Raw genomic sequence first — 25347 nt, 5'->3', positions numbered from 1 at the left:
CATTAAATTTATCCAGCGGTAGCGGCAGGCTGGCTGCCTGTCCTTGTCCCTGTCTGGCAGCGAGCCACGCCCACTTGTCACTTTGCATGCATAAATTTTGCAGCAGCAGAAAGAAGCCAGAACCGAAGACGTCAACGGACAAAAGACGAAGAAGAAGGATCCAGTAGCAGGATGAGCTTCAGTGCTCTGGCATGAAAAATTGTGAGCGACTTGAAGATTAGATCCCCTTCGTTTGTGTCCCGGCTGAAAGAGGATGATGATGCATTTGCCCGGCCAAGGGTCAGTTCTGTCCAAGCCAACAACTAATCAGAAGCAGGGGGCGGGAGCGGGGGCAGGCCAAAGAAAAATATGAGCAACAAGAAGCGGCAGATCAAGTCCAGGAAATTGACGGCAACAACGGCAAACAACATTTCCATTTGAACACATAAATTTTCGCAACAAATTCAATTTCCTCTTTGATTTTTAGCAAACGAGCAGTGGCAGTGTAGAGCAAATAAAATAAATAACTTCCCTTGGAGCGCAACAGTTGCCAATAAAGCGAGGAGAGAAAGAGAGCGAGAGGCCCGTCTAACAAAACGGAAGCGGAAATGCAGCTGGGTGTGTGTGTTTGTGTGTGTGCCAGAGTGGGTGTGTAAGAACAAATAGCAAATAAGTGCAAAGCAACCAATTGATAAAGTAAAAAACACTTCAAACTGCACCCAGGCACAGGCACAGGCACAGGCCCAGGCACTGACTCGCTCCTGTAACAAAGGCCCGACGACAATGGGGAGTAGGGACTGTGATCCGAGTCGAGTCGAGTGTTGAGTGTTGAACAGCAACAACAAACAGCAGGCGAAGTACCAGGAACAGCAGGAGTACCAGGACCAGGACTACCAGCAATTGAAACGGGAATAGGAGTGGGCTAAACCAGAGCAAGGCAACCACTTCATAAATAATTCATTTCCCGCCTGCTAACTTAACTTGAACAGCCTTTTTTACGAGTTACCCCCTTAGGAGATGATATCCAAATGGGTGTGCTGGAAAAGCGCCTCAAAAGAAGACTATTGGAAAAATGTATATGGGGAATTATCTTGCCTCTGAAGTTATATCTGAATTGTGATTTCAACATGAAGTAGAGAACATTTCATTAATTGGTTTGAGAGGAAAGAAAAGGTTAATTAGGAGGGAATTTTATACACGAATAACTACAAAATAATTCCGCATAAGAATCATCTTTATTAAAATGTCAAATTAAACTAAATTTATATCCAACAGAAAATGATCCCCACTTTTTTTTTTAAGGAATTCTTTACATTTTTCGACTGCACTTGCACTTGACTGCTATCAAAAGATTTCCAAATGAAGGGTACCCCTAAGTCCAGATAAGAAACTTTTGTAGCCTTTTTTTCTCCATGGGTACGTGGCGTATGCGCAGCATATGCAACAGTCAGAGGCAGAGGGAGGGGGGGGTCTGGCGAGTCGCCGCCGCAGACGCCAAACTAACGTGAAATAGACACGAACAAAGGCTTTTCATGCCTTTGCAAGCATAAAATTGCTTTTTTGCAACAAATATCCTGCTTCAAGGCAGGCGGGATGGCCACGAGTGTCGGCATGTTTGTCTAGCAGGGGATCTCTTTCTCCCTCTCTCTGTCTGTCTCTCTTCGGGTCTCTCTTTCCCTCCTGTTTTCCCTGTCTTTCTCTCGTGTGTTCTCCCGCTCTATTTGTTTGCAATTGCATGCGTATTTGATTCAATTTCTGCAATTTATTTGCAATTTGGCAGACGCCGGGTCTTTTGCTTTTTATCTCTTTGATGATTGAAAGCACACGTTCTCGCGCTCTACGCCAATATCTCTAATCGCTCTCTCTCTCTTATTAAATTCTTTAAATGCTGCCGTCTACAGATATCTATATCTGCATTGTTGTATTGTCATCCATCCGAAATGCATAAATTTAACACCTAGTAAGCAATTCCACCACAATGCTGCTGTTGCTGCTGGAGGAAACTAAGCGACACACCTATACATACATCCATACACTTACACCGTTGCACCATCCACACACCGACCCACCCACCTACCAACAATGTGCAACACCCAAACATCCGTTTCCGCTGCATCCGCTTTCGCCTTTCGCGTTGTTTTGAAAGCCCAACCTCTGTGGCAGTTGTTGCTGCTGCTACCGCTGCATGCATCATGTGCATATATTAAATGCCACTAAGGCAACACTTGCATACGCACACGCACAGCCTCTATACAGAATTATAATTAAATGCATTTGCCGCAGCAGCTGAGTCTCTTGTGGGGTTGTGGGGGGCGGACAGCACAACAAAGGGCTCGGGGGCCTAGGCCATCATCCAGAGTTTCCTTAGCAGAACCACCCCACACCCAGAACAAATGAGCAAGGCCAGCACATTGTGGGTGCCGACACATCAAGGGTGGTTCCAAAAGCGTGATGACACATAACATAGATACTTGTATGATTATGACTAGATATGTGTAGACCTCTTCAAAGGTTTTTAAAAAATATCGATACAACAAATACATTTAAAAAGTCAGTTTCCCGAAGGGACAACACGCTAATTTCTTTCATGTTCTCCCATTGTGTTCCTATGTTAGTTCATAACTCCCAAGATAAACTTTTCGTACAGAGAGTGAGTAATTCCTTAAAGAGACTTCCAAAGAAAATTGAATTCAACAGCCGATTAAACAAAAAGAATTTTAAAGATGTCTTCCAAAATAGAATAAGTACAAAAGTGTAAAACGTTCTGTGAAAAAAAAAATTGTCTGGATTTTCGTAGGAAGACCAATATGAATAGTTGAAAACTTTACTAATACAGAGATATTCAGCCATGCTCCGTTCTTCACAAAAGTTTTCAAATTTACTTTTGAATACACATTAATTGGGGCTCCCGTTTTGACATTCCGCAAGATTTATTCGTTTTCAAAACGAAAACATTTTCGTTGACGAAATGAAAAGTAAACGGCATTTCATACAACGAAACGAACCTTAATTGCAAAAGGAAAAAAATGGATAACTTATTGATGCATTTACATAAACTTGACACCTATATCAGGGTAATCTAACTTTGGATTTCTTTATAAATAATTTTATTTTAACCCAACCTCAAATTTGGCTCGGAAAAAATTGGCCAGGACAACAACAATTTTCGTTGGTGCAAATAGCAAAAATATGTGAAAACTGGAGAACCTTAAAACGAAAACGAAACGTTTTGGCTGAAAACGTAATCCGCAAAAGTAAATGAAAAACGGAGCCTGCCTGATTATCTTTCCAATTGTATGGATGATTTAGTTTTTCTCTGGTACTTCCTGATTCTGTGGATTCCTGGTAAGCTCGTAATTAAGCCAGTGAACCAATGGCCATAAACCTTTATTTCGGTCAGTGCATTCCCTTAACCCGACTTAGCACGATTTGCCATTGAAGAAGGCGCCAGAGAAGCGGACAGGCAGCAGCAGCCACACATTGACCGGAACTAAAGCGGCCTGTCTCTGCTTCCATCCACCATCCGCCAGCTACCAGAAGAGGAGCTGGAACTGCAGACGGAGCCCAACCAGACGACGCCACCAAAAGGGGTAAACAAGGCCAGAAGTAGTAGAACAGGGCCAACAACAACAACCACAAAAACAGCAACAGCAAAAGGAACAACAAAAATACCAACCAAATCTATGATAATGAAGGCATTCATTATTATTCCAATTGCTATCTTGGCCCGCCCTTGCCACACCCGAAGCTCCTTCGCCCCCTCACAAAGCTGCTGCTTGGCGCCAAAGAAGCGATTAAATGGAATTGTGTCACAAACAAAATTCGTCGAAAGACAACGCAAACAGAGAAGAAAATCTCAGAGATACATTAAAGGAACTATTTATGCACATGCTCTGGGAATTCAGCGAAATCCAATCCTTCGTTTGTATAATCTTTTATAGATCAATCATTGAAACGGTCGATTGGTGGGTTGTAAAACGAATTTCTGGGAATTTTCAAAGAGTCTCCATTAAAAATCAAACAGGAAATTCAGTGAGAAGGTTTTACTCTGACTGGCTCGTCACATGTGGAAAACCGAATTGTAATTCATGTTGGAAGCTCGCGTTGCCGCCGGTATCCAGTATCCAGCACCCAGCACCCTGCACCATGCCTGCATCCAGCCATGGCATAAATTGTTGCTACCCAATTACGAGCACTAACAATGAAGGTTTCCCCTACCCTGCTACAATCTCTGCCACTGCCTCTCTACCCACTCCGCTTCCTCTTGCCTACTTGCCGCTCCATCACCTATGGCCACCAGATTCCATTGTCTGACGCTGAGCCTGGTTGTTGTTGCCAATTTTAGGCCAAAATGTTATCATGTCACTCGCAGTCGTCGTCATTCTGGCCCTTACTCCTACTCCTATCCTACTCCTACTTCTACCCCTACTGCACAATCCCCTACTCCATCCCTACACCGTCAGAGGGCTATCCACTGGCCATGTCCCACGCGCTTTTGGAGTGCGAATTTGCGTAAATATAATTTATTTACGCAATGGCAAAGGATCCGAGAAGGTTTCGGCACAGAGCAGGCACATATAAGCCTCGGCAACACAAACACACACAAGCACACATACACACACGCATAGATATAGAAACACATACACATACTTGTAGATACAAAATTCAGTGCAGTTGCTGGCTGAACCTTTTGTCATGCATTCGTGACATTTAAGGCTCTCTCAGTCGCAATGGTCACACTGGCATTTGGGATGTGTCGGGAGCGTTTAATTAGAATGCGGTTGTGCAGATCCAGGGATTGTGTGGGTGTTCGTTCTGGCTTTCAGTTGAATGCAGTCAAGTGCAGTTCGTGAATTTTTATAAAAATTTCTATCAAGTTTGAATTTCTATAGAACGGGCTGTCGTGGAGGTGACACTTCAATCAAAGTCACAAAATTGATGCCGAGACTTCATGTCAAGGGATCCAAACCTATAGCTTTAACGGCAGGTGGTGGGAGTGGTAGATGGTAGGTGGTTGGTGGTAGACGCATGGTTTCGGCCATGGCTTGTCAACGAAGGCAATGCCAATTGCAATTGCGAAAGCATTTTCCTTTTCCCCGTGTATTAACATAATCAAATTGGATTTGTGCACAGGATAATGATGAGCTTCATTATTGGTTATATTGCTCGTTCTGCACTGTATCCATGTGAGTGTGTAGGTACGGATCGCACATATATATGTATTTCTTTGTCGTTGCTGTCGTCCTTGCCAGCGTTGTTGCTTATTATAAATTATAATGAATTTGCTGGTGCTGCTGGTGCTGCTACTGCTACTGGTGCTGGTGCTCCTGGCTGCCAGCCACTTGTTGTCAGTGGCAACTCCACTCCACACCCAACACTCCAGCCGGCTGCTTATTCCCCTGGAAAATTATGTCACACGGGCACAGGACATCACCCAACGCAGTTCTGCCATAATCGAAGAACTTCTTAAAAACCTGTCTCTCGGCATGTGTCGCGCCAGCAAAGAAATACGCTCACCCCACCTGCCCCGCGGCAGCTACAACATTTTCCAAGCTTATTATGTAAATTTTCCATTTCCAGAAAAAGAAAATGTAAATGAAAAACTGATGATGATAGCCGCGAGACAATTTGCTTCGTCTACAATTAAAATTTAAATCACAAGTAATTTAATTGAGCCAAACTCCTCGGGCCACTTCAATTTCGTAAATGTTCGGTTCTGGTGGAGAGGAGGTTTGGGGGCTTGATATTGGGTAGAGGACAATTAACCAGCAATTTTCGCATAAACGTTTCTTTCATAATTGAGCCCTCTCCCCTTTCCATTTCCCAACAAAAGAGAAGCTAGATAGAACCACAAAAAAAAAGTTGAAAAGAAGAAAGGAATGAAAGAAAAATAAACAGGAGGAGATTTTTCAATTGGCATCGTCGTAGCCGTAGTCGTCGTCGTCTGCTCGAGAGCTGCATTATCTTCATCATCATTATTTCGATGATTGCCTTCATCAGCTGCCACATAATGGTGGGTCTTAATTTTTTGTTGGCCGTCGGTTGGTCATTGCAATTGTTTCCAAGTTGTAGAGTCGCTGAAAAGCCAAAGAGAAAGAGTTGAGAGCTGAAAGATGGGTTTGGGCCGAGCCACTTGGCCAAAAGAATTCATTATGCAGGCTCTTCAGCTCTTTCTACGAGTATTCGTATAGGCTAAAAGAGCTGCTACTCAGCTGGACATTTGCTTTAATCTCATCCAATCACCATCGAATTAGACTAAACACATCCTATGGCCAATTCCATGTGCCTTTAAATGCACCAATTTCAAAGGAAGCATGGAAGAAGGGGACACATTCCCGAACCGTCCACCGCAACAACATGGAGCGTTTATGGTTATGGGTCCCGTGGGCACAGGAGCAGCAGCCACGGCAACGGAATGGAAGACAGACAGACATACAATGGGCCCAGAAGAAGGCTGAATCCTCGTGTGGAACTGCCAGCACTTTAAGGCCGATAAAAGTCGACTGAAAAGGGGCAAAAGGATATATGAGAGGCAGCTCCCCAGTCTCTCTATCCCTTTCTCTTTTGGTGGCTCTTGAGGCAGACACTTGAGGTGGGATATTAAAAATACATGAGCAGCCCATGCACACAGGACGACGGATTGGGGGCTCTGTCCGGGCCTGTTCTACTTGAGTTACAAGTGGCTTATTTACCTTACGATAAGTGCAGTCTGGAGTGCCATGACTTCTCTGCTGGAAAAGAGTGAGCCGCTCATTCGCCCATTCGCTCTTTCCCAATCCTGCTGTAATCATATTAATAATTATTTCTTCCGCAAAAAGGTTTTCCCTACTTTTCTAATGTCTCTCGCGAGCCTAATCTGCTTGAATGTGATTGTTGAGGATGGTTGCTATTGGGGTGATGCTATTGGACATGTTGTTTAAGCTGCCGTTTTCCGTTTTGAAATAATGAAACGGGGAGACAGCAACAGACATCATCATTCAATATCAAATTGAGCCTGCTTTCCCTGCCGCCTCGTTGGACACTGGCCGGCCAATAAATCAGGTGAAATTTTCAATAAAATGATGTGAAGCATGTTGACGACGAGATCGTCCTATCCACCCTTCCACCACAATTGGGTGCAGCGTGGGTGTGTGTGTGTGTGTGTGTGCGTGGGCGCTATGGCCCATTGATGATTTATGTCCTGACCGCAATGATAACCCAGCAAACATGGCCCTGGAGCAGGGCCGGCCAGGGCAGGGCAGGGCAATTCCTACGAAAATATTTATGACAACAGCAAAAGGCAGCCGGAGACAACGTTGCGTATGCGTCATATTAATGGACAAGGCTCGGGCTCGGGCTGTGGACATTTTTTGGAAAGCCAATTTGCGTATGGTTTTCAATTAAAATGTCACATGAGCTGTAAAACAGTTTGATGAGCCTGTTGTCCAGGGCCAGGTACGTGGATTGTGGGCGCAGTTATACATACACATAGTAGTAAAGAACATATCATCTTCCTGCGGAAGCAGAGGCCAAGGCTACATTCGTTTCGTTTCGTTCATGGGAATTGTGCCACATGTGGGCCAAAGCCGAAAAGAACTCAAAAGGAAAGCGTTTGTCGGAGCGTGTAGCCATAAGTAGCTTGTGTACCCCATACCTCCCCCCCCACTCGCTCGTTTTCCTTTCTGACAAACGCAAATTATTCTGAAAAAAAAAAAAATATTTTTATGTTTATTTTTTTAACAAATTAATGAGATATTTTCAGGTTTTTTTTGCTGCTGCGTGGCTGCTACATCAAACGAATTCCTTGGTTGGCAGCTAATTAAGGAGGATTAGAGGGGAGGTCCATATAAACCACATATAGACTCCCTCTGATATACATATACTATGTACTATGGGACTGCATCTTTTGCAACTCGTTTGGATGTCAGCTGCCTTGGTGGCATTATGGGGATTGCAGGCACACATATTATCCTCAATTAGCGCGCTTATTGTTTTCTGATACTGCTCCTGTCCCACGCCCTCAGCAGGCCCTCTTCTGCAGCTCCTCTCCGGTGCTCTGCACTCTTCCCATGATTCCAATTGAGAGGAGGCTTAGGCTTAAGTACCTAAAGTTAGGGGCTTCCCATGAAATACAAACTTTACGTTTCAACTGGCACTAACCATAAACCATTGCTTGCCTGTCTGCCTGTCTGTTTGTCTTTTTCTCTCTCTCTCCGTCTCCCTCTTTTTCTGTCTATATCTGTTTCCGTCTTTCTCGCACACATTGTAAAGTGAATGCCGTTGTTGTTGGTTTTATTTGTTATGCATTTTGCCCGGAAATTGGAGATAATAAGCATATTGTTGTGCGAAAACAATGGCCCTGCTAATGACGTACATCTGTGTGGGTATATCTCATATGTGTGTATGTTATTCTGTGAATATGAGAGTGTTTGTGTGTGCTCATAACAACGCACGTAGGCAGAGACATTCTGCATGACAGAGAGAGAGAGAGAGGGAGAGAGAGAGAAAGAAAGAGCAGATTTTAAAGCCAGAGAGAGAACCGAATTGAACCTCCAAAAGCTGAAAAACATAATACGAATCAGAGTGTCAGCCATTCAAAAATGCACTTGGAACGAAGTATAACTCTTCTTAACTATACATACATATGTATATCGACCGATTTTCCGAGAGATGTTCAAGTACCTTATGGTTTTCAAAATCTTATACTTTGTATCCCAATAACAGTATCAGAATATTTAAAAATATATATAAATAAGTTAAACATTGATATTTTCATCTTTTTAAATTGATATTCAAATGTTAAGATTTTTTTGAGCGGAAACAATACAAACTTTATTCGTTTGCATTCTCTGTAGGTACGTAAATATCGTTGGCTAAGCGGTTTTTCCCTGTTTATCAAGCCCACAACCAAAAAATAAATTTAATCATAGATTTCAACCCTTATTCTATGCGTTCCCAAACCTCAATTCCAACCAGTTGCTTTTACCACCCCTTTTTGGGCAGTAGCCAAGAAAGGCGGTGACCAAATTCTGGCCATAAAAGCAACCCTCCGTAGGCCATGAATTTATTAGCCGCATAAGCGTTTTTTGCATTGTTTTGTATTCACCTTGAATCCCTTGGCTTGCAGAAGCTTTGGCAAAGTGCATTACAAGACTCTCTCTCTCTCTCCAAAAAACTTCCTAAGGAAAGCACACACACACAACATAACTAATTGAATTAAAACTAAATGCAACTTTTATCCTAAGCAATTACGGGAGTGGAAAGAGTGGCAGAAGGCAGGGAGGCCAGGAGTCAGGAGCCAGGGAGGCAGGCCAAACATCAAGCCATAGAAATACATTTTCATTTCCATTTCTATTTCATTACAATTTCATTTAAGTGAAGCTTAAAAGCGCACCAAATGGCAAATGGCTGCCTGCCCTAGCAATTATTTTTGTAGATTTTCCACCATCCCGCTGGCCGTCCCACCGACCCCAATGCAGGCAAACAATGGAAAACAGGTTAGAGGTTGGTGGAAAAAAAAAAGGAAAAAGCACCTGTAAAACAATAGACATAGAAGAGGCTGCAGGAGAAGAAGGAAGACCGGTAGGAGCACCAGCAGGAAGCAAATAGAAACGAGGCGTGCCTGGAGATTGAAAAACAAGTTAATAGCAATAGCTTTGGTTGGCTCTGGCTCGCTCTGCCATTGGGCCTTCGGCCGGGTCTTGTTCTTGGTCCTCTTCTTGGTACTATACAAACAAAGAGAATTTTCCAATTTTCACAAATGCTGTTTTCTTATTGTTCTGGGTATCGTATGGCAAGTGGAAATGCTCGTTCGTGATCTCTCAAGGATTTTTCCACTCACGACTTCGGTGATCCCCTCACGTACTCCTACCTAGAACCCTCTCATCCATCCTTCTTTTCGGCTCGGGTGAAGTAATTAATTTACTAAATACACATACACACACAGACAAAGGAGCTATCTGCCACACACGTTCCAGAGGAGCTGCAGGGAGCACGAGTAAGTGGGAGGAGAGGCCATAAATACTTTGGCATATTCAATATTTTATTTATTCGGAGCGTGACAACTGGCAGTCCCTCAGGGCTCCATCCCACTCTCGATTCTCAGGCAATTACTGGTCTGTAATTTCAGCTTCTTTACGAGTATACCTCTAGTCTCATGTGCTTAAGCATTTTTCAATTGTCTTTTAATTGAATGCGCCAGCACAAAAATTACTTATAAAGGTAAGAGAGGACATTCGAACGGAAACGGAAACAGAAATTCTTGCGGCTATAAATTTAACGCGACTTTGGGCCATAAAATTTCAATTGCCTTTTAATTTGCATATACTTAGACCCCCCTTTGGGCCATAACAGTACCGTCTCCGTCCGAGCCCTTCCAACGACTAATTACATTTTGTTAATGAATAGGCGGCACAGCCTGGCGCTTACCTGAAAAGAAACAAAAAAAAGGAGAAAGGTGTTGGGTTAGAGATGCGCTGGGGAAAGTTTAGCTGCCAGTTTTGCATAAAATTAGAGTAACTTTGAGATACGTAAAAATCTGTAATATTCTGGGACAATGTCAATGGAAGAAGCTTAAAGATTCTAAGTTTTAGCATAGCTTAAGAATAATCGGGTTAAAAGATACCAATTTATTGATTTACGTTAGCCTTTGTCTTCTTCAGTTCTGGCTGTCACTATCTTACAAAAAGTATTCTTGACTCTTTTCGAGCTTTTTCTATGCAATATTCAAAGTAGCAGTCCATATTTATGTTCTGAAATTTTATATTAGTCCTAATTGCTATGATACTTATATTCCCTACATTCGTTATATGTTACTCTTGGCAACTGATTTAATTCCGAACTAGAACTGCTCGAGCCACAGACATCCTTTCCACTCCATGTAGCCGCAAAACTCAGTCGAGCAGAAAGCTGCTTAACTATTTTGCCAACTCATTTTGTTTGGCATATTATTTTTGATATTTTGCCACTCACTTTCCTTCTTTTTTGCCCCCAATGCTCCAACAAAAGTTGAATAATTTTGAAAACCTATTAACATGTTTGCACTTTCACCAACCAGCAACCTCCACTCCACCGCTCCATCCCAATGCTACTCGTGTCTGCTTGACTTGTCGAATCAAGTCGAGTGGAGTGGAGTAGGGTGGAGTGGAGTGGAGAGAACGAGACTGAGAGCTGCCAGCAGCTTAGTGCATTTTTGCCTGCCAATAATTTAGGAAATGTTCTCGATCTTTTCCACATAAACTTGCAGATTTTGCGAGCATAGTTTAGTTTTGCATGTGCGGTTGGGTTTTAATGCCAGCATAATTGCCGCAAATAGTTTTGCACTTCAGTCTAAGGGGACTGCATAGACTGCAGAGAGGACTAAGCGGCTTAGTTGTGGGATATATCTGTACAAAAAAAGAAAGCACGGAACCTGACAGCGGGAAGGTATAAAATTAAGTGAATTAGCTGACTGTACAGCAATGCGTATAGTTGATATGATCCTTGGTCCTCCGACCTGCTGCCCATCTCAGTCTCCATATCATTCTCTCCTTCTTCCTCTACCTCTGCGCTGCTTATGAAACAAAAGTCAAGTGCTATTTGAGACCCTGGCTGGCATTTAAAATCATCGAGCAACAGTCGACGCTGTTGACGCACAATCAATGCCGTGTATTGTTTTTTAAGCCTCTCTTTTTCCCAATTTCTTCTCCTCCCTTGCTCGCTCCCACTCCCGACGAACCATTGTTATTATGGATTATTGCCTCATTGGATGCGAGGCATTCATTGCACATACGCAAGGGGTTGAGCAGGGGGACGAGGCGAGGACAGCTCTTTTGCAATGCGTATTTTCAATTTGTGCGAGTATTGGTGCATACGAGTATCTGTGTGAGCCAAAAATTCAACGCACAAGATAAACAGCCGAGGCCGGAGCCAGAGCCAGCGCCAGACCCAGAGCGGAGAGAGAAGGACCCCGGAGTCCATGGAAATTAAGCCAATACCAATGACTGGACTGCGGTTGCAGCTCGACTGAGTCTCGGCCACGTTAATTGCAACGCTTTGTGAAGTCTATCCACCATGCAGCCTTCTCCTGCTGCACGCACACTGGAGGCAGAAACCAGGAAGAGCTACACATTTTTTCGCACTGCGCTTCTCTTTCAGCCATGTGTGTGGAAAATTTACTGCATGGCACATTAAGCAAGCAAGTGGTGATATGATCGAGTTTATGAGTGTCTACCGCTTCCCGCTTCCTTCCCATCGAACCATTTTTTAAAATTAACTACAAAGTTCCTTTTTTTTTGTTTTTGGTTTTTTGTTGTTTGTTTTTGATGATTGAGAGTACAGCTTGCTTGGCAGCCTGCTCAATGCAGCGTGAAATGTTCGACAAGTTTTTGTGTGTGCGAGCACTCCCGGAGCGGCAAGGGCCATAACCATAGCCGTAGCCGGGTCGAGGCACATTAGTTGCCGACTCAATGCGCTAAGCCGGATGATGTTATTGATAAACTGTTATTGCAGATGCCCGGGTAATTAGAGTGGACTACTAGTCGAGTGGAAAACGATGTGGGAAAAACTCGTAAAATTAATCAGGAGGTGAAAATATAAGCGCTAGTCATCCCTCTCTGACTGGTCCACCTTCAGGTCAGATTTGCTTCATGTCTAGCCCCACCTTCGGGGTCATGTCCACCTTATTTTCAATGTCTGCTGAGGAAACCACAGCATTTTAATTGTTAAACCTCAGAAAAGTAAGTTTTCCAGCAGGCAGGCAGCAGACAAAACTTTCTCCAATGCAGAACTAGGCAAATATTTGCCCTTCGACTTTGGAAGCTGCTCCAATCCAGGTAAAGGTAAAGGACCAGGTCCGAGTCCAGGAGAAGAGCCCCTCCGCAGAGACTTCAGTCGCATTTCCAGCTTCCAGCTGCGTGTAGAGGAGGATGGGTTGGGGTGGTGTTGGGGAGCATCAAACAAAAAGGAAAATGCAGAGAACACTTCGCTTGGCTTTTGTTATTAAAAAATACCTAAAATTACCAAAGATAAATATTAATAACAAGCCGCAGCTAACAGTTGCTTCCTCATTTCCTATCAGTGGCAGTGGCAGAGGCAGTGGTTTCTTGTTACTGTTACCTGTTTTTGTTAGCAGGTATTTTTTAATTTTCATTGTGCGGTTGGTTGTATCAGGGTGGGGGGAGTGGTGTTGAGAAGACAAACTCAAACAATTTGCGGTTTTCATTAAGTCATCCTTGCTCCTCGCTCGCCTCTGGCTCTTCTTCTGCGAGAGCGGGGAGTTTATTATATGAAATAACTTATCCGAGTGGCATGCCACAGGATAGGATGCAGAGCAGGACACGCAGGGACAGATGTCATTAAATGCAGAAGGCAGCAAGCATTTGAATAAGTCAGAGCTTTTCCTCCCGGGCAAAGAATACTCTAAGAAAAAGATATCATACAAAATTGAAGCCAAAACTAGCGTACAGAAAGATGCGGCAATGCTGTACAGTCTAGAGAGGATCACCACAATCAATCCCAGATCGTGTAAGGGCATCTCCGTGTCGGTGATATCCAATGTCTTCGATGCAGATTGCCAAATGTAACTCGCAGAAGAAACCGAGTGATGGCAAGTCTTTTCGGGCAGGTCGAGGATCTCAAATTCAGTGCATTTAATAGTTTCCATTTTGTTGAATTTCTGCTGCTTGCGGCTTTTGACGTTGGCACTTCCGTTTCCGCTTGAATTATCGCGCACAGCGGGCGGTGGCAGGGCGTGGCGGGTCGACGGGAAATTGCATTAACTGCGGCAAAAGTCGCTGGCAGCCTTTGGCTTCCCTGTCTGCGTTTAATATGCAACTTTTCACACACACACACACACACATACACATACACCTAGCTCTGGCTGTCTTGCGTCATTTTGAAATATTTGTGGCATCAAATGCAGTCGTCAACTTGATTAAATGTCATGCATAAAGCAACAGCCAAGCTGCAGATGAAGATGGAGTTGCAGATGGGTACAGTGGCAGAGCGAGAGAGGGAGGGGGAGAAGGAGACCTTGTGGCAAGCAGAAATTGCAAGGCGTTTCAATGAAAAAAGGCAACGAAAGAGGATTCGGATAGAGGGACTAGGAAGCTAGATGCTGGCTAAAAGGAGCTGCCAGAGGAGGAGGAGCCAAAGTGACATGCAGATTTGTTTGGCAGAAATATTCCTTATGGCTGCTGCTGCCTGCGGTTTCTGTGCGATTATCCAGAGGGAATTCTTGCAGTTACCTTTTAAGGGGGCACGGCAGAAGGTAGATCAATTACCAAATGAAATATGACTGCTGGTAGCTGTATTCCGTATTCCTCAGATAGTATGTATATGTACTCTAGCATTCATCCCTAATATGTCCCTTTTTTGAATGCCTGTCTCTTTTTAAAGAACATATTTGTGTTCTGTTTGTGCTTTGAAGGTGTTTCCTGTGCATTGTATTTCTTTAGGATCAGATCCAAAAAATATAAAAAAAACACTTTCAGCAAACGTCAGGTGCTGTGAAGCTTACCTACGATCTTAGTTTCTTAGAGGAAATCATTCCTCAGCCTAAAATCTAAATAGTATCTATCTGTTTTTTCGGTAGAGCATTTAAAAGGCTTCCGAAATACTATAGTTGTACTTTGAACAAATCTCAGCCTCGCCTCGGAGATGTGCAAATATTTGCATGAATAGAAGAACTGCAAATTTGCATAGCTTCGGCTCTGGATTTGCTCATCTGGAGCCCGGCCCTCATAAAAATGATTTAAATGAATTTTCATTTGTTGAATCGAGTTATCCAACATGTAGGGGAGCAGCAGCTGCCGGGAAAAACTCAGTTGTAAATTAATTAAATTTGTTTAGGCCAGTCGTTTCCAAGACCAAATGCACGAAGAGCAGTCGGATGGGAAGAGAAATGATTACATATACACAGTGTTGACAGTACGACAGACGGACGGGCAGAGTCATCAGGACAGACACGGCCACACTCTCAAATGATCATTACTTTAATTTCTTCTGACAAACCAACGCACAGATAGCATACAAATGGTGAATATATTTGTAAATTAAATCAATTTATTTGCAATTCCTTGGACCAGTGCAGAACTGAGGGCGTGGCAATGACTGATGCTGAGGCTAAGGCTGAGAGCAGACTCGAAGGCGCCGCACAAAAATATGCAGCAATTTATTTCAACATCTCCTGGCCCTCCACATTGCCACTGCCTCTGCATTTGATTGAAAATGCGAATTACTTATGTATATAGCCATAGCCGAGGATTCTGTATGGTATGTAGGGCGAGTGGCAAATCTAAAATCAAATCAAATCAATTTTCTCAAATGTTACTTGGCAGCCCCCAATCCTGGTCCAGCACGGCATCGCCGGCTTTGACGCGCTCCCTTCCGCCTGCCCTTTCGTCCGTCCGTATGCCTGTCCCTCGGCATTGGGGCAACTGCCTGATTGATCGAATTTGAATTTTTGTGGCACATCTCAGCCAAGCCGCTGACGGTTCGCCTTTAATTATGTTCTCGTTGGGTTGTATGTGGTGGCAAATGAGCAGGGATCCCCCAATCAAACCCAAGGAAATTCTTTGCCAACTTTCAGCCCTGGGGTCATCCCTCAATTTGACGACCGAGCAGGAAACAACTTAAGAAGTTCCTAAAACCACCCACACACTCGTACGAACAGAGAGGTATATGCGTAAGGAGAGAGAAAAAGAAAGAATGAGAGAGAGACAAAGCTGCAAAAAAGCCGCAAAAATTTTTGAAATTTTACAAATTGCTATTTTATTCAGAGTCAAAAAGCAATGGAAATATGAAGAGAGCCAAGACGGGAGGAGACGGACGACTCCATTTGCCATTGGTTTCTGGTACACTCTCTACCCCTCTCTTTCACTCCTTGTGTGCGTGTGTGTGTGTGTATGCACAACGAAGCAGACATAATTAGCTGAAGAATTTTCTCATCAAATGTGCAAAATGGTCGAAACAGCGAGCCAAGTGTTGAAAAAGAGGCAATAAAAACACGGACGGAAAATCGAAAAGTTATGAATCAAAATATATAAAGAGCGCAAAGAGGGAATAAGAGAGTAAGTTATAGAGAAGAAGAGAAACTTTTTTTACGATTTCAATAAAGTTGTTAACTTTATTAAAATTTTTGCTCAGCAAGAAAAGTTGTGCAAAAGCCAGCCGAGCAGAGAATTACTATGAGAAAATACTTTCGACGACGTCCATAAATTGACAATTTAAGTTCGAGTTGAGAAAAGGGCAGCTAGAGAAGTGACGCAAGGGAGAGAGTGATTGAGTGAGAGAGAGAGAGAGAGAGATCAACTAGCGAAAAGTTGAGGAGAGAAATTGCGCATCAATGAAGCATAAATGCATAATGCCAAAGGCAAGTCTAACTAATAAATGTTCAACAATGAAAGGGGCAGCGTCAGTGGCAGGACACTCATCCTCGTCATGGTTCAGGTTCTGCTACCACTCCTTTCTTCTGCATCTGGTCCTGCTCCTTTATGGCCATCATCGTTACATGCTAAATTACACGCCAAATTGCGCACAGCCAGCCCTTTTGCCTTATTGATTCCGAGAGCAAGAATCCAGCTCTGAATCTGACTCTGAATCTAAATCGAAATCGGAATGGAAATGGGTATGGGTACGGGTATAGCAATGGGTAGCCGTAACCAAAATCCAAAGTGCTGGCCACTTGTGCCATAAACAAATCAAATATTTCTCATATTTCTCCGATTTTTACGCATAAATGCATCGCCGGAGAAGCAGTTTGCAAGGCAGCTGGAAAATGTGTTGCATGCAGCCAGGTGAGGCTTGGCGAAACGAAAAGAAATGCATAGTTAAAGTTGGCATTTTCCCTATTTCCCATTCCCATTCCCGTTCCCATTTTCTATGTGTGAGTTGTACTCATAAATTCATCATTTAATCAGTGGAGAGAGGGAGGTGAACAGTAGTCATCGATAGCCAGCCAGCATCGTTTTACGGCTCAATGGCCATCAGATTTATTGAGCGCGTTTTGCTGGTTTGGGCTGCGGATTTGGACCATAATACGGATTCGTCCTCCTCATCGTACGTACTCCCAAATCCCCCTTTGGCAAATCAAAGACAAGAGAGGAAGGAAAGAGGTCGGGAAGGAAAGGCTGGCAAGCTGGAAGGGAATAAAAACTATACGCTTTTTTTCAATACTTAGCTTTCTTTATGACAGATCGTTTCTGTAGTTGCTGTATGATATGATGATTTGATCAAATAATAATACCTTCTACAAGGTTATTGCAGCAAGAAATGTACAGACAAAACAGTTGGGCAGATACGATTTTTCTCTTCCTTCCGAAACCTGATTATAGCAATCCACACAATTTGCATAGCCCACAACTAATTTCCACTTCGAGCAGCAATTTGTCTGGCTTTCTATGCGGTAAAAACCTATCTATGCCACATAATTAAAAACCCAACTTTATCAGCAGATAAACAACAACAAAATTTCACAAAAAAAACAACCAATGGGGGAAGACAGACGGAAAGAGGGGAAAACATGAGTAAAACAACTAAAAAAAACAAGGTAAATAAAAGGTAAAAATTATGAAGCACTTCATATTTCCATCCTAGCAGCATCCTCCTCTCTCCTTTTCAGTTCTCTGGATGATTCCCCATTCGAAAGCCCAAAACTCAAACCAAAGTCGGGGAACGGGAGTGCAGGCAATCAACACAAAACGACCTCGTCAACAACTCCGGCTCAAGAGCAAAAATATCACAAGTGGGTGGAAAAAAAAGGGGGACAAAATGGGAATCTGTTTGAAGTTGGGGCTGGGGGCTGGGGCCTGGGGTCTGGGGGCCACATCATCATCATCGACATCACCCAGGGCAACTTTGTTGCTGGCACCATAGTTGGGAGAGAAAAAAGTTCTGTTGAGGGTCGGGTCGGGCCGTGCCGGCTCTGGCTCTGGGACTGGTTCTGCGGGGCCCTCTTTGCCGATTGCTAAGCAACGCAACAGTTTGCCATGGCTATAATACGTTATAATTTGTTATTGAGTTCTGTTCAGAGCAGCTGCAAAAATGCAGGAAAAACCGAGAGGAGAAATAGGAGCAGGAGCAGCCGGAGCGCTGTCTGAGCGGAGGAGTAGAAATGATATGAAAAGTACAAAAAAATAAAGGAAAACAAGAAAGGAAGACCGGCCTTGGACCGAAGCTATAGACACTCTTGCGTATGGATTGTTCCTACGGCAGCTATATAGACTGTTTTATTTGATTTGTATGAAAATGAAAGATGCGTTTGTTAGCTTTGAATATTTTCAAAAGGTGCTTTCGGGGTGATGGTCTTAGAAGTTTCTAAAATATTACGATATCAATTATTAAGATAAAGTCAATATACCCATTCCCATGCAAAGGTATACAAATAGGAGAGTCAAGAAAAGAGTCAAAGCCGAACCAGAGGTTCCCTTCATTGGAATTTTTGGAGACATACATAGTACTGTACTGGTACTGTACTTTCCCTGAAGAAATACTTTATAATCAAAGTGTATCAGCACTCTTCGGTCTTTATTGGGAAACGAATGGAGAATACTGGAGAGGAAAAGAGCAAAGGGTCTCTGAATGTGTCATAAACGCGCTTGTTGTAGTGACATTGTCCTTGTTGCTGGTTTTTGGTCCCATAAGGAGAGAGAGAGAGAGAAAGCTTGACGCAAAGAAAAAACTGTATATGTATATGATTGGCAACAACAGCTTTTCAGTGCCACAGTCGAGTCGAGTCCACATTTTTTTTTTTTTTTTTAATATTTATTTCATGTTTCCTGCCATGCCATACTCCTCTCTCCACTGCTATCTGTATATACATACATATATATATAGAAATCATTCTCTCCTTTTTTTCTGTCGGTATGCTTTATGAAATTGATGCTCGAAAATCGCACTCAATTAGTGGGGATTTTATATTTATTTATTGTTGCTGTCGCAGCGGCTGCTTTTGGGATCAACTGAAGAAGAAGGAACGAGAAGGACGGCACGTGTGTTCTTAGAAGGGAAAATGGCGGATTCTGGGAAATCAGTTGTTTGGCTCAAAGGGTGTCAGCTTGTATCCGCTTGATTAAATTTATTACTTATGTGCCTTGAAAGGGAGCAAAGCAAGGGCAAAGCGAGCAAATGATTCAAGAATATTCTCAGTATATTACTAAGCAGTGTTGTCATTATTTGACTTCTCTTCTACTAACTGATACCTTCAATGTCTTAAGCTATACAAAGATCTATAAGTAGTACTAAGTTAAAAAGTTCAGATAGTTAGAAATAATCATGGAAGCATTTGACATGAGAGTATCTTTTGTCTAGTGCAGAAAACAGCAAAAGCTTTATCCGTCTTCGATTTTATCTACTTGAGATTTTTATACCCGATACTCAAAATGAGTATTGGGATATATTTGATTTGTGGTGAAAATGGATGTGTGTAACGTCCAGAAGGAATCGTTTCCGACCCCATTAAGTATGTATATTCTTGATCAGCATCAATAGCCGAGTCGATTGAGCCATGTCGGTCTGTCCGTCCGCCCGTCTGTCCGTCCCTATTAGCGCCTAGTGCTCAAAGACTATAAGAGCTAGAGCAACGACATTTTATATCCGGACTTCTGTAATATTTCGCCCCACCCCCTTCCGCCAACACAAAAGGCGAAAATCTGTGGCAACCACAATTTTGAAGATAGGAGAAAATTAAAAACGCACAATCATAGAGAATGGCCATATCTACCAAATTGCCGAATCTTGCCGAATCCGAATCAGATCGGATTATTATTATAGTCAAAAGTAACAAATCAATTTGCAGTGGCTACGCAGCGCCCGTCGACACGTTCTGATTGATTTTCTGTCCCTCTCGCACGCACTCTTTGGAACGTTGTGACTTGCTGCTGCGACCGCAACTGTACTATTATATATTTATAAAATTGTTAAATGAAATTCGATCCAAAATTTTCACAAATCCTTGTTGGCCCTCGGGCATGTTAATGCCAAATGATTATCTTGAATTATTTATTAAATACAAATTCGTACGCGATGATATAAGTTTGGGCACACATGTCCTCCCATGCCACAATCTACCCTTAACGATCCAATGGTCTGTCGAGGATTCTCGATGGACTTGCGGGAGTGGAGTTTATATTAAATAACGAGTCGGTACGTTGAAAACCGCAGCTCAGGACCGCAAGTCTACTATTACCCGGTACTGAGTTTGGTAGGACGGGCAAAGCAGACCGTGCATCTCTCTCAATTTGGCTTGCATTGCACTTGTCATGAGAGATACAAAAAAAAATGCAGAGAAAGAGAAGAACCGCGACCTCTAGTTCCTCTATATTTTCTTTATGACTTTTACCGATATCTACACGATTCTAATATATACTTAGTCAGTATGTCTCTGCCCTCCCCCGGCATTGAGCGACATAAAGTGTTTGCGAGCGAGACAGAAAATCAGTATGAACGTGTCGTCTGCGCTGCGTAGCGACCGAAAATTGATTTGTTACTTTTGGCTATAATAATAATCCGATCTGATCAAAATTCGGCAATCTGGTACATATGGTCATTCTCTATGATTGCGCGTTTTTAAATTATCTTCAAAATTTTAGATGCCACAGATTTTTGTTCTTTGTGGGGTCGGAAGGGGGTAGGTCGAAATGTTGAGATCTAACAGGAGTGCGGAAACCAAATTTTGTTGCTCTAGCCTTAATAGGCTCTGAGATCTGGGGATGCCACACATTTTCGACCTTTGCGGGGGCGGAACGGGGTGCGGCGAATTTTTGTAATAAACTTGTGCAGGTTCGATATACAGGAGAGTGGATACCAAATATGGTTGCTCCAGCTCTTCTAGTCTCTGAGATCTAGGCGCTCACTTTTTGGGATACGCAAAGCCGACCATGAAACGTGTGTGTTAGAGAGAGACAGAGCAAGAGAAAATGAAATTGTTTTCATCATTTTGGCTATAATAATTTTACGATCTGGTTCAAATTCTGCAGTCTAGAAGATATTGTCATTATCTGAGTTTTTGGTTATTTCGTATCTTTGAAATTGTGGATGTCACAGATTTTCGCCCTTTGTGGGGGCGGAAGTCGGCGGGGCGAAGCTTTGAAATATACTTTTAGCAGTGACATATCACATACGAGAATAAAATGTCGTTGCTCTAGCTCTTATAGTCTTTGAGCACTAGGTGCTCATAGGGACGGACAGAAAGGCAGACAGGGCTCAATAGACTCGACTATTGATGCTGATCAAGAATTATATACATTATGGGGTCGGAAACGCTTCCTTCTGGACGTTAAAACACATTCACTTTCACCACAAATCTAATATACCCCTATACTCATTTTGAGTATCTGGTTTAAAAAATGAGCCCGATGGGATGAACAGGAAAAGTACAAATAACCGAAATTGAAACACCATTGAACCATTGCACGGTTTACTTATCGATACAGATCCAGATTCTAGCATGTTCCTGAAGTCAATTCGCACATTCAATTCATGTTTCCAAATGACATCATTTGGAGCAAAAGAAATATTTAACAATATTGCTGCAAACGGTCAACAATTTGATTCCACGTAATTGAGGAGCAACCTCAGCATAAGGAGCATGTTGGCCAGGTACGAAACATTTCCAATTTCTTTCTAATTATACAGCCAGGCTCGGTTTTTAACATTCACAAAAGTTTTCCGATTTACTTTTGAATACACATAAATTGGGGCTCCCGTTTTAACATTCCGCAAGATTTATTCGTTTTCAAAACGAAAACATTTTCGTTGACGAAATTAAAATTAAACGGCTTTTTATACAACGAAACTAACCTTAATTGCAAAAAGGAAAAAATAGATGACTTATTGATGCATTAATATAAACTTGACACCTATGTATATCAGGGTAATTTAACTTTTGCTTTCTTTATAGATAATTTTATTTTAACCCAACCTCAAATTTGGCGGAGCCTGCCTGATAAATCTGAATGCAATTCGAATTGCTTCCAAGGAGTTCAACACTGCGAATTTTATGCATATTTGAAATACCGTCATAGAAAATGTAATTTAAAAATATTTTAGAAGGGCTTACATGCATCGTTTTCGATAGTTTGCAGCACCTGGTCCAGATCTCTGAATAGTTCCGGGGTATTTTCCGGCAGTTCATCAGTTCGGTAGAACCGTTAATGAATTGAACTTAAATAATTAATCAAACAGCCATCTGGGAACTCTGTTCCGCACACACACATGCACATCTGATTCACGCCAGCTGCTCGGACAAGAGTTGCCTGATGTTGTACAGAAAAAGCAAGACGCCGCGTGGGATGAAAAATTCAGAAACTTTTGCTAAATTCTAACAAATCTACGATTTTAACAAAGAAGTCGCTTGATTGATTTAATATTGAGTGCTGGCTGCACATATTTGCTCTGCCGCATTTTGTTTATTTTGCTGTGCTGTTGGTTTATTGTAAGTGGTCACTTTGGTCATTTTTTTGCAAAATGGACGTACTTAGCCTCATCGCGGAAGTACAGCAGCGGCGTGCTCTGTGGGACACAAGCATTCCCTTTTTTATTCGCAAGGTCGAATGGAATATACAGTGGCTGGATGTGTCTGACGCTTTGAAGGTGGACAGTAAGTTTCGGGGCGCGTCACATTTTACGCTGCGCTTCTATTAATGCATTATTGTCTCCCAACAGTTGCGACATGCAAGAAGCGCTTCAAAAGACTGAGGGAAAGGTACCGCTGCGAGATCCGGAAGATACAGCAGGGTAGCTTGCAAGTGTCCAACTGGACGTACTTTCGCAGCTTGGAGTTCATGCGCTGCATATTCGATCCAACCGGTCTCGTGGCATTCGCCCCCGAGCACTACGAGTTTAAATTTGAGTCGGAAGAGTCAACAATAATCTACCATGATCAGAAACTGTGGGATGACCTTAACTTCGATCTGGACAATGATGATTCGATAGATTTTGTAATTATGGGCGACATATTCAAGCGTGACTCGCCCGAGCAATTACATCTGCCAGCGAATCACTCAATGCTGGCCGGGCCTTCGTCCTCGTATGACGGTCCCATTTGTAATGACAACTGCCTGATCAACAGTCAAATGACAACAACAAACGTAGCGGACTCACTTTCAGTAGCCAGCAGTCCTTCAAGATCCGAGTCCAATGACGATGCTGACTACAATTTTTTGGCTAGCCTTAAACCGCACGTGCAGTCCCTCTCGGACACGGGCAAACTCAAATTTCGCATGGAAGCCAGCCGCATTCTGATGGAACTAAAAAAAGAGGAGGCGACGCCTGAACCCCCCGGTATGGAGGCTGATACGGATCCAAATACATATTTTGTACCCAACAGCTATATGAACGACTATGAAGGCAATACGATGGACGAGTGCGAAGTTAAGATAGAAAATGAACCTTTGCTATAAGGTTCATAGATGTGGAATGAACATGAGAAACTATAAGCCGGAGAACATGGAACATGGAAAAAATGCGCTTAATCAAAATCCACACATATTCTTGTAATTCTTATCACCTTATTGAATATGTTTTTCCAAAATATATATTATGGTGGCAGATAATGCCCCGAAAGAGGGGATCCTTCTACTATCTGTCATACTAAGAAAGACAATTCTGATCATGTTCATGTACAAAGTTGAGCATCGATACATTGCAGCCAGGGCACACAAGGTTCTATATCCATGTCGCGTAGGATAAATACTAGATTGTTTTAACTAGTAATAGCCGAGAGAGATATATGAGTCAGGTTAACTGAGTTGAGCTGGGAACAGCGTTGTCACAAATAGTGCCCCAGTTCTTTGACTGATAGCCGGGAGACGTGTCTGGAGCGGGCTACGAACACGTTTGAACACGAACGCGTTCTGTTCAGTGCTGCCAGCGTAGCCCATTTCAGGTTAGGTCTAGCCTTTTTAAAAGTTGACTAGCTTATAATATTTGCAAATAGCTTATATAAGCTGTTTAGCATATTTTGAAAATAAATTCGGGTTATTTTAGCTTTAAATGTAAATTTCATCTTTTCTGGGTTTTTTGTTGGGTTATTTTTGGTGGAGAGAAAGAGGGATGGTGCGCTCTTTTTCAGAACATGGAAACATCGGAAACGCTTCCTTACGCACCAGATAACAATATATCCCTATATTTGGGATAGGCAAAGCCGACCATGAAACGTGTGTGTTAGAGAGAGACAGAGCAAGAGAAAATGAAATTGTTTTCATCATTTTGGCTATAATAATTTTACGATCTGGTTCAAATTCTGCAGTCTAGAAGATATTGTCATTATCTGAGTTTTTGGTTATTTCGTAACTTTGAAATTGTGGATGCCACAGATTTTCGCCCTTTGTGGGGGCGGAAGTCGGCGGGGCGAAGCTTTGAAATATACTTGTAGCAGTGACATATCACATACGAGAATAAAATGTCGTTGCTCTAGCTCTTATAGTCTTTGAGCACTAGGCGCTCATAGGGACGGACAGAAAGGCAGACAGGGCTCAATAGACTCGACTATTGATGCTGATCAAGAATATATACTTTATATACTTTATGGGGTCGGAAACGCTTCCTTCTGGACGTTAAAACACATTCACTTTCACCACAAATCTAATCTACCCCTATACTCATTTTGAGTATCTGGTATAAAAAATGAGCCCGATGGGATGAACAGGAAAAGTACAAATAACCGAAATTGAAACACCATTGAACCATTGCACGGTTTACTTATCGATACAGATCCAGATTCTAGCATGTTCCTGAAGTCAATTCGCACATTCAATTCATGTTTCCAAATGACATCATTTGGAGCAAAAGAAATATTTAACAATATTGCTGCAAACGGTCAACAATTTGATTCCACGTAATTGAGGAGCAACCTCAGCATAAGGAGCATGTTGGCCAGGTACGAAACATTTCCAATTTCTTTCTAATTATACAGCCAGGCTCCATTTTTCTCATACACAAAAGTTTTCCGATTTACTTTTGAATACACATAAATTGGGGCTCCCGTTTTAACATTCCGCAAGATTTATTCGTTTTCAAAACGAAAACATTTTCGTTGACGAAATTAAAATTAAACGGCTTTTTATACAACGAAACTAACCTTAATTGCAAAAAGGAAAAAATAGATGACTTATTGATGCATTAATATAAACTTGACACCTATGTATATCAGGGTAATTTAACTTTTGCTTTCTTTATAGATAATTTTATTTTAACCCAACCTCAAATTTGGCGGAGCCTGCCTGATAAATCTGAATGCAATTCGAATTGCTTCCAAGGAGTTCAACACTGCGAATTTTATGCATATTTGAAATACCGTCATAGAAAATGTAATTTAAAAATATTTTAGAAGGGCTTACATGCATCGTTTTCGATAGTTTGCAGCACCTGGTCCAGATCTCTGAATAGTTCCGGGGTATTTTCCGGCAGTTC

At 42.4% G+C, this 25347-nt stretch overlaps 2 protein-coding genes across 12 annotated transcripts in view; one reads left to right on the top strand and one right to left on the bottom strand.

Moving 5' to 3' along the window:
* The window catches only part of LOC108153300 (CUGBP Elav-like family member 4), a 318810-nt gene that overhangs the window by 226867 nt on the left and 66596 nt on the right, over nucleotides 1-25347 (bottom strand). The window lies entirely within an intron of this gene.
* LOC108153763 lies at nucleotides 22210-23523 on the top strand. Its single transcript, XM_017283902.2, has 2 exons — nucleotides 22210-22534; nucleotides 22600-23523. Exons 1-2 carry the CDS (start codon nucleotides 22402-22404, stop codon nucleotides 23334-23336), a joined length of 870 nt encoding a protein of 289 aa, XP_017139391.2. The 5' UTR covers nucleotides 22210-22401; the 3' UTR covers nucleotides 23337-23523.

Source organism: Drosophila miranda, chromosome XR (genome assembly GCF_003369915.1).
Source record: "Drosophila miranda strain MSH22 chromosome XR, D.miranda_PacBio2.1, whole genome shotgun sequence".
Taxonomy (NCBI): Eukaryota; Metazoa; Arthropoda; class Insecta; order Diptera; family Drosophilidae; genus Drosophila; species Drosophila miranda.
Note: the sequence above shows the minus strand (reverse complement) of the source record. Positions and strands in the feature narration are given on the sequence as shown.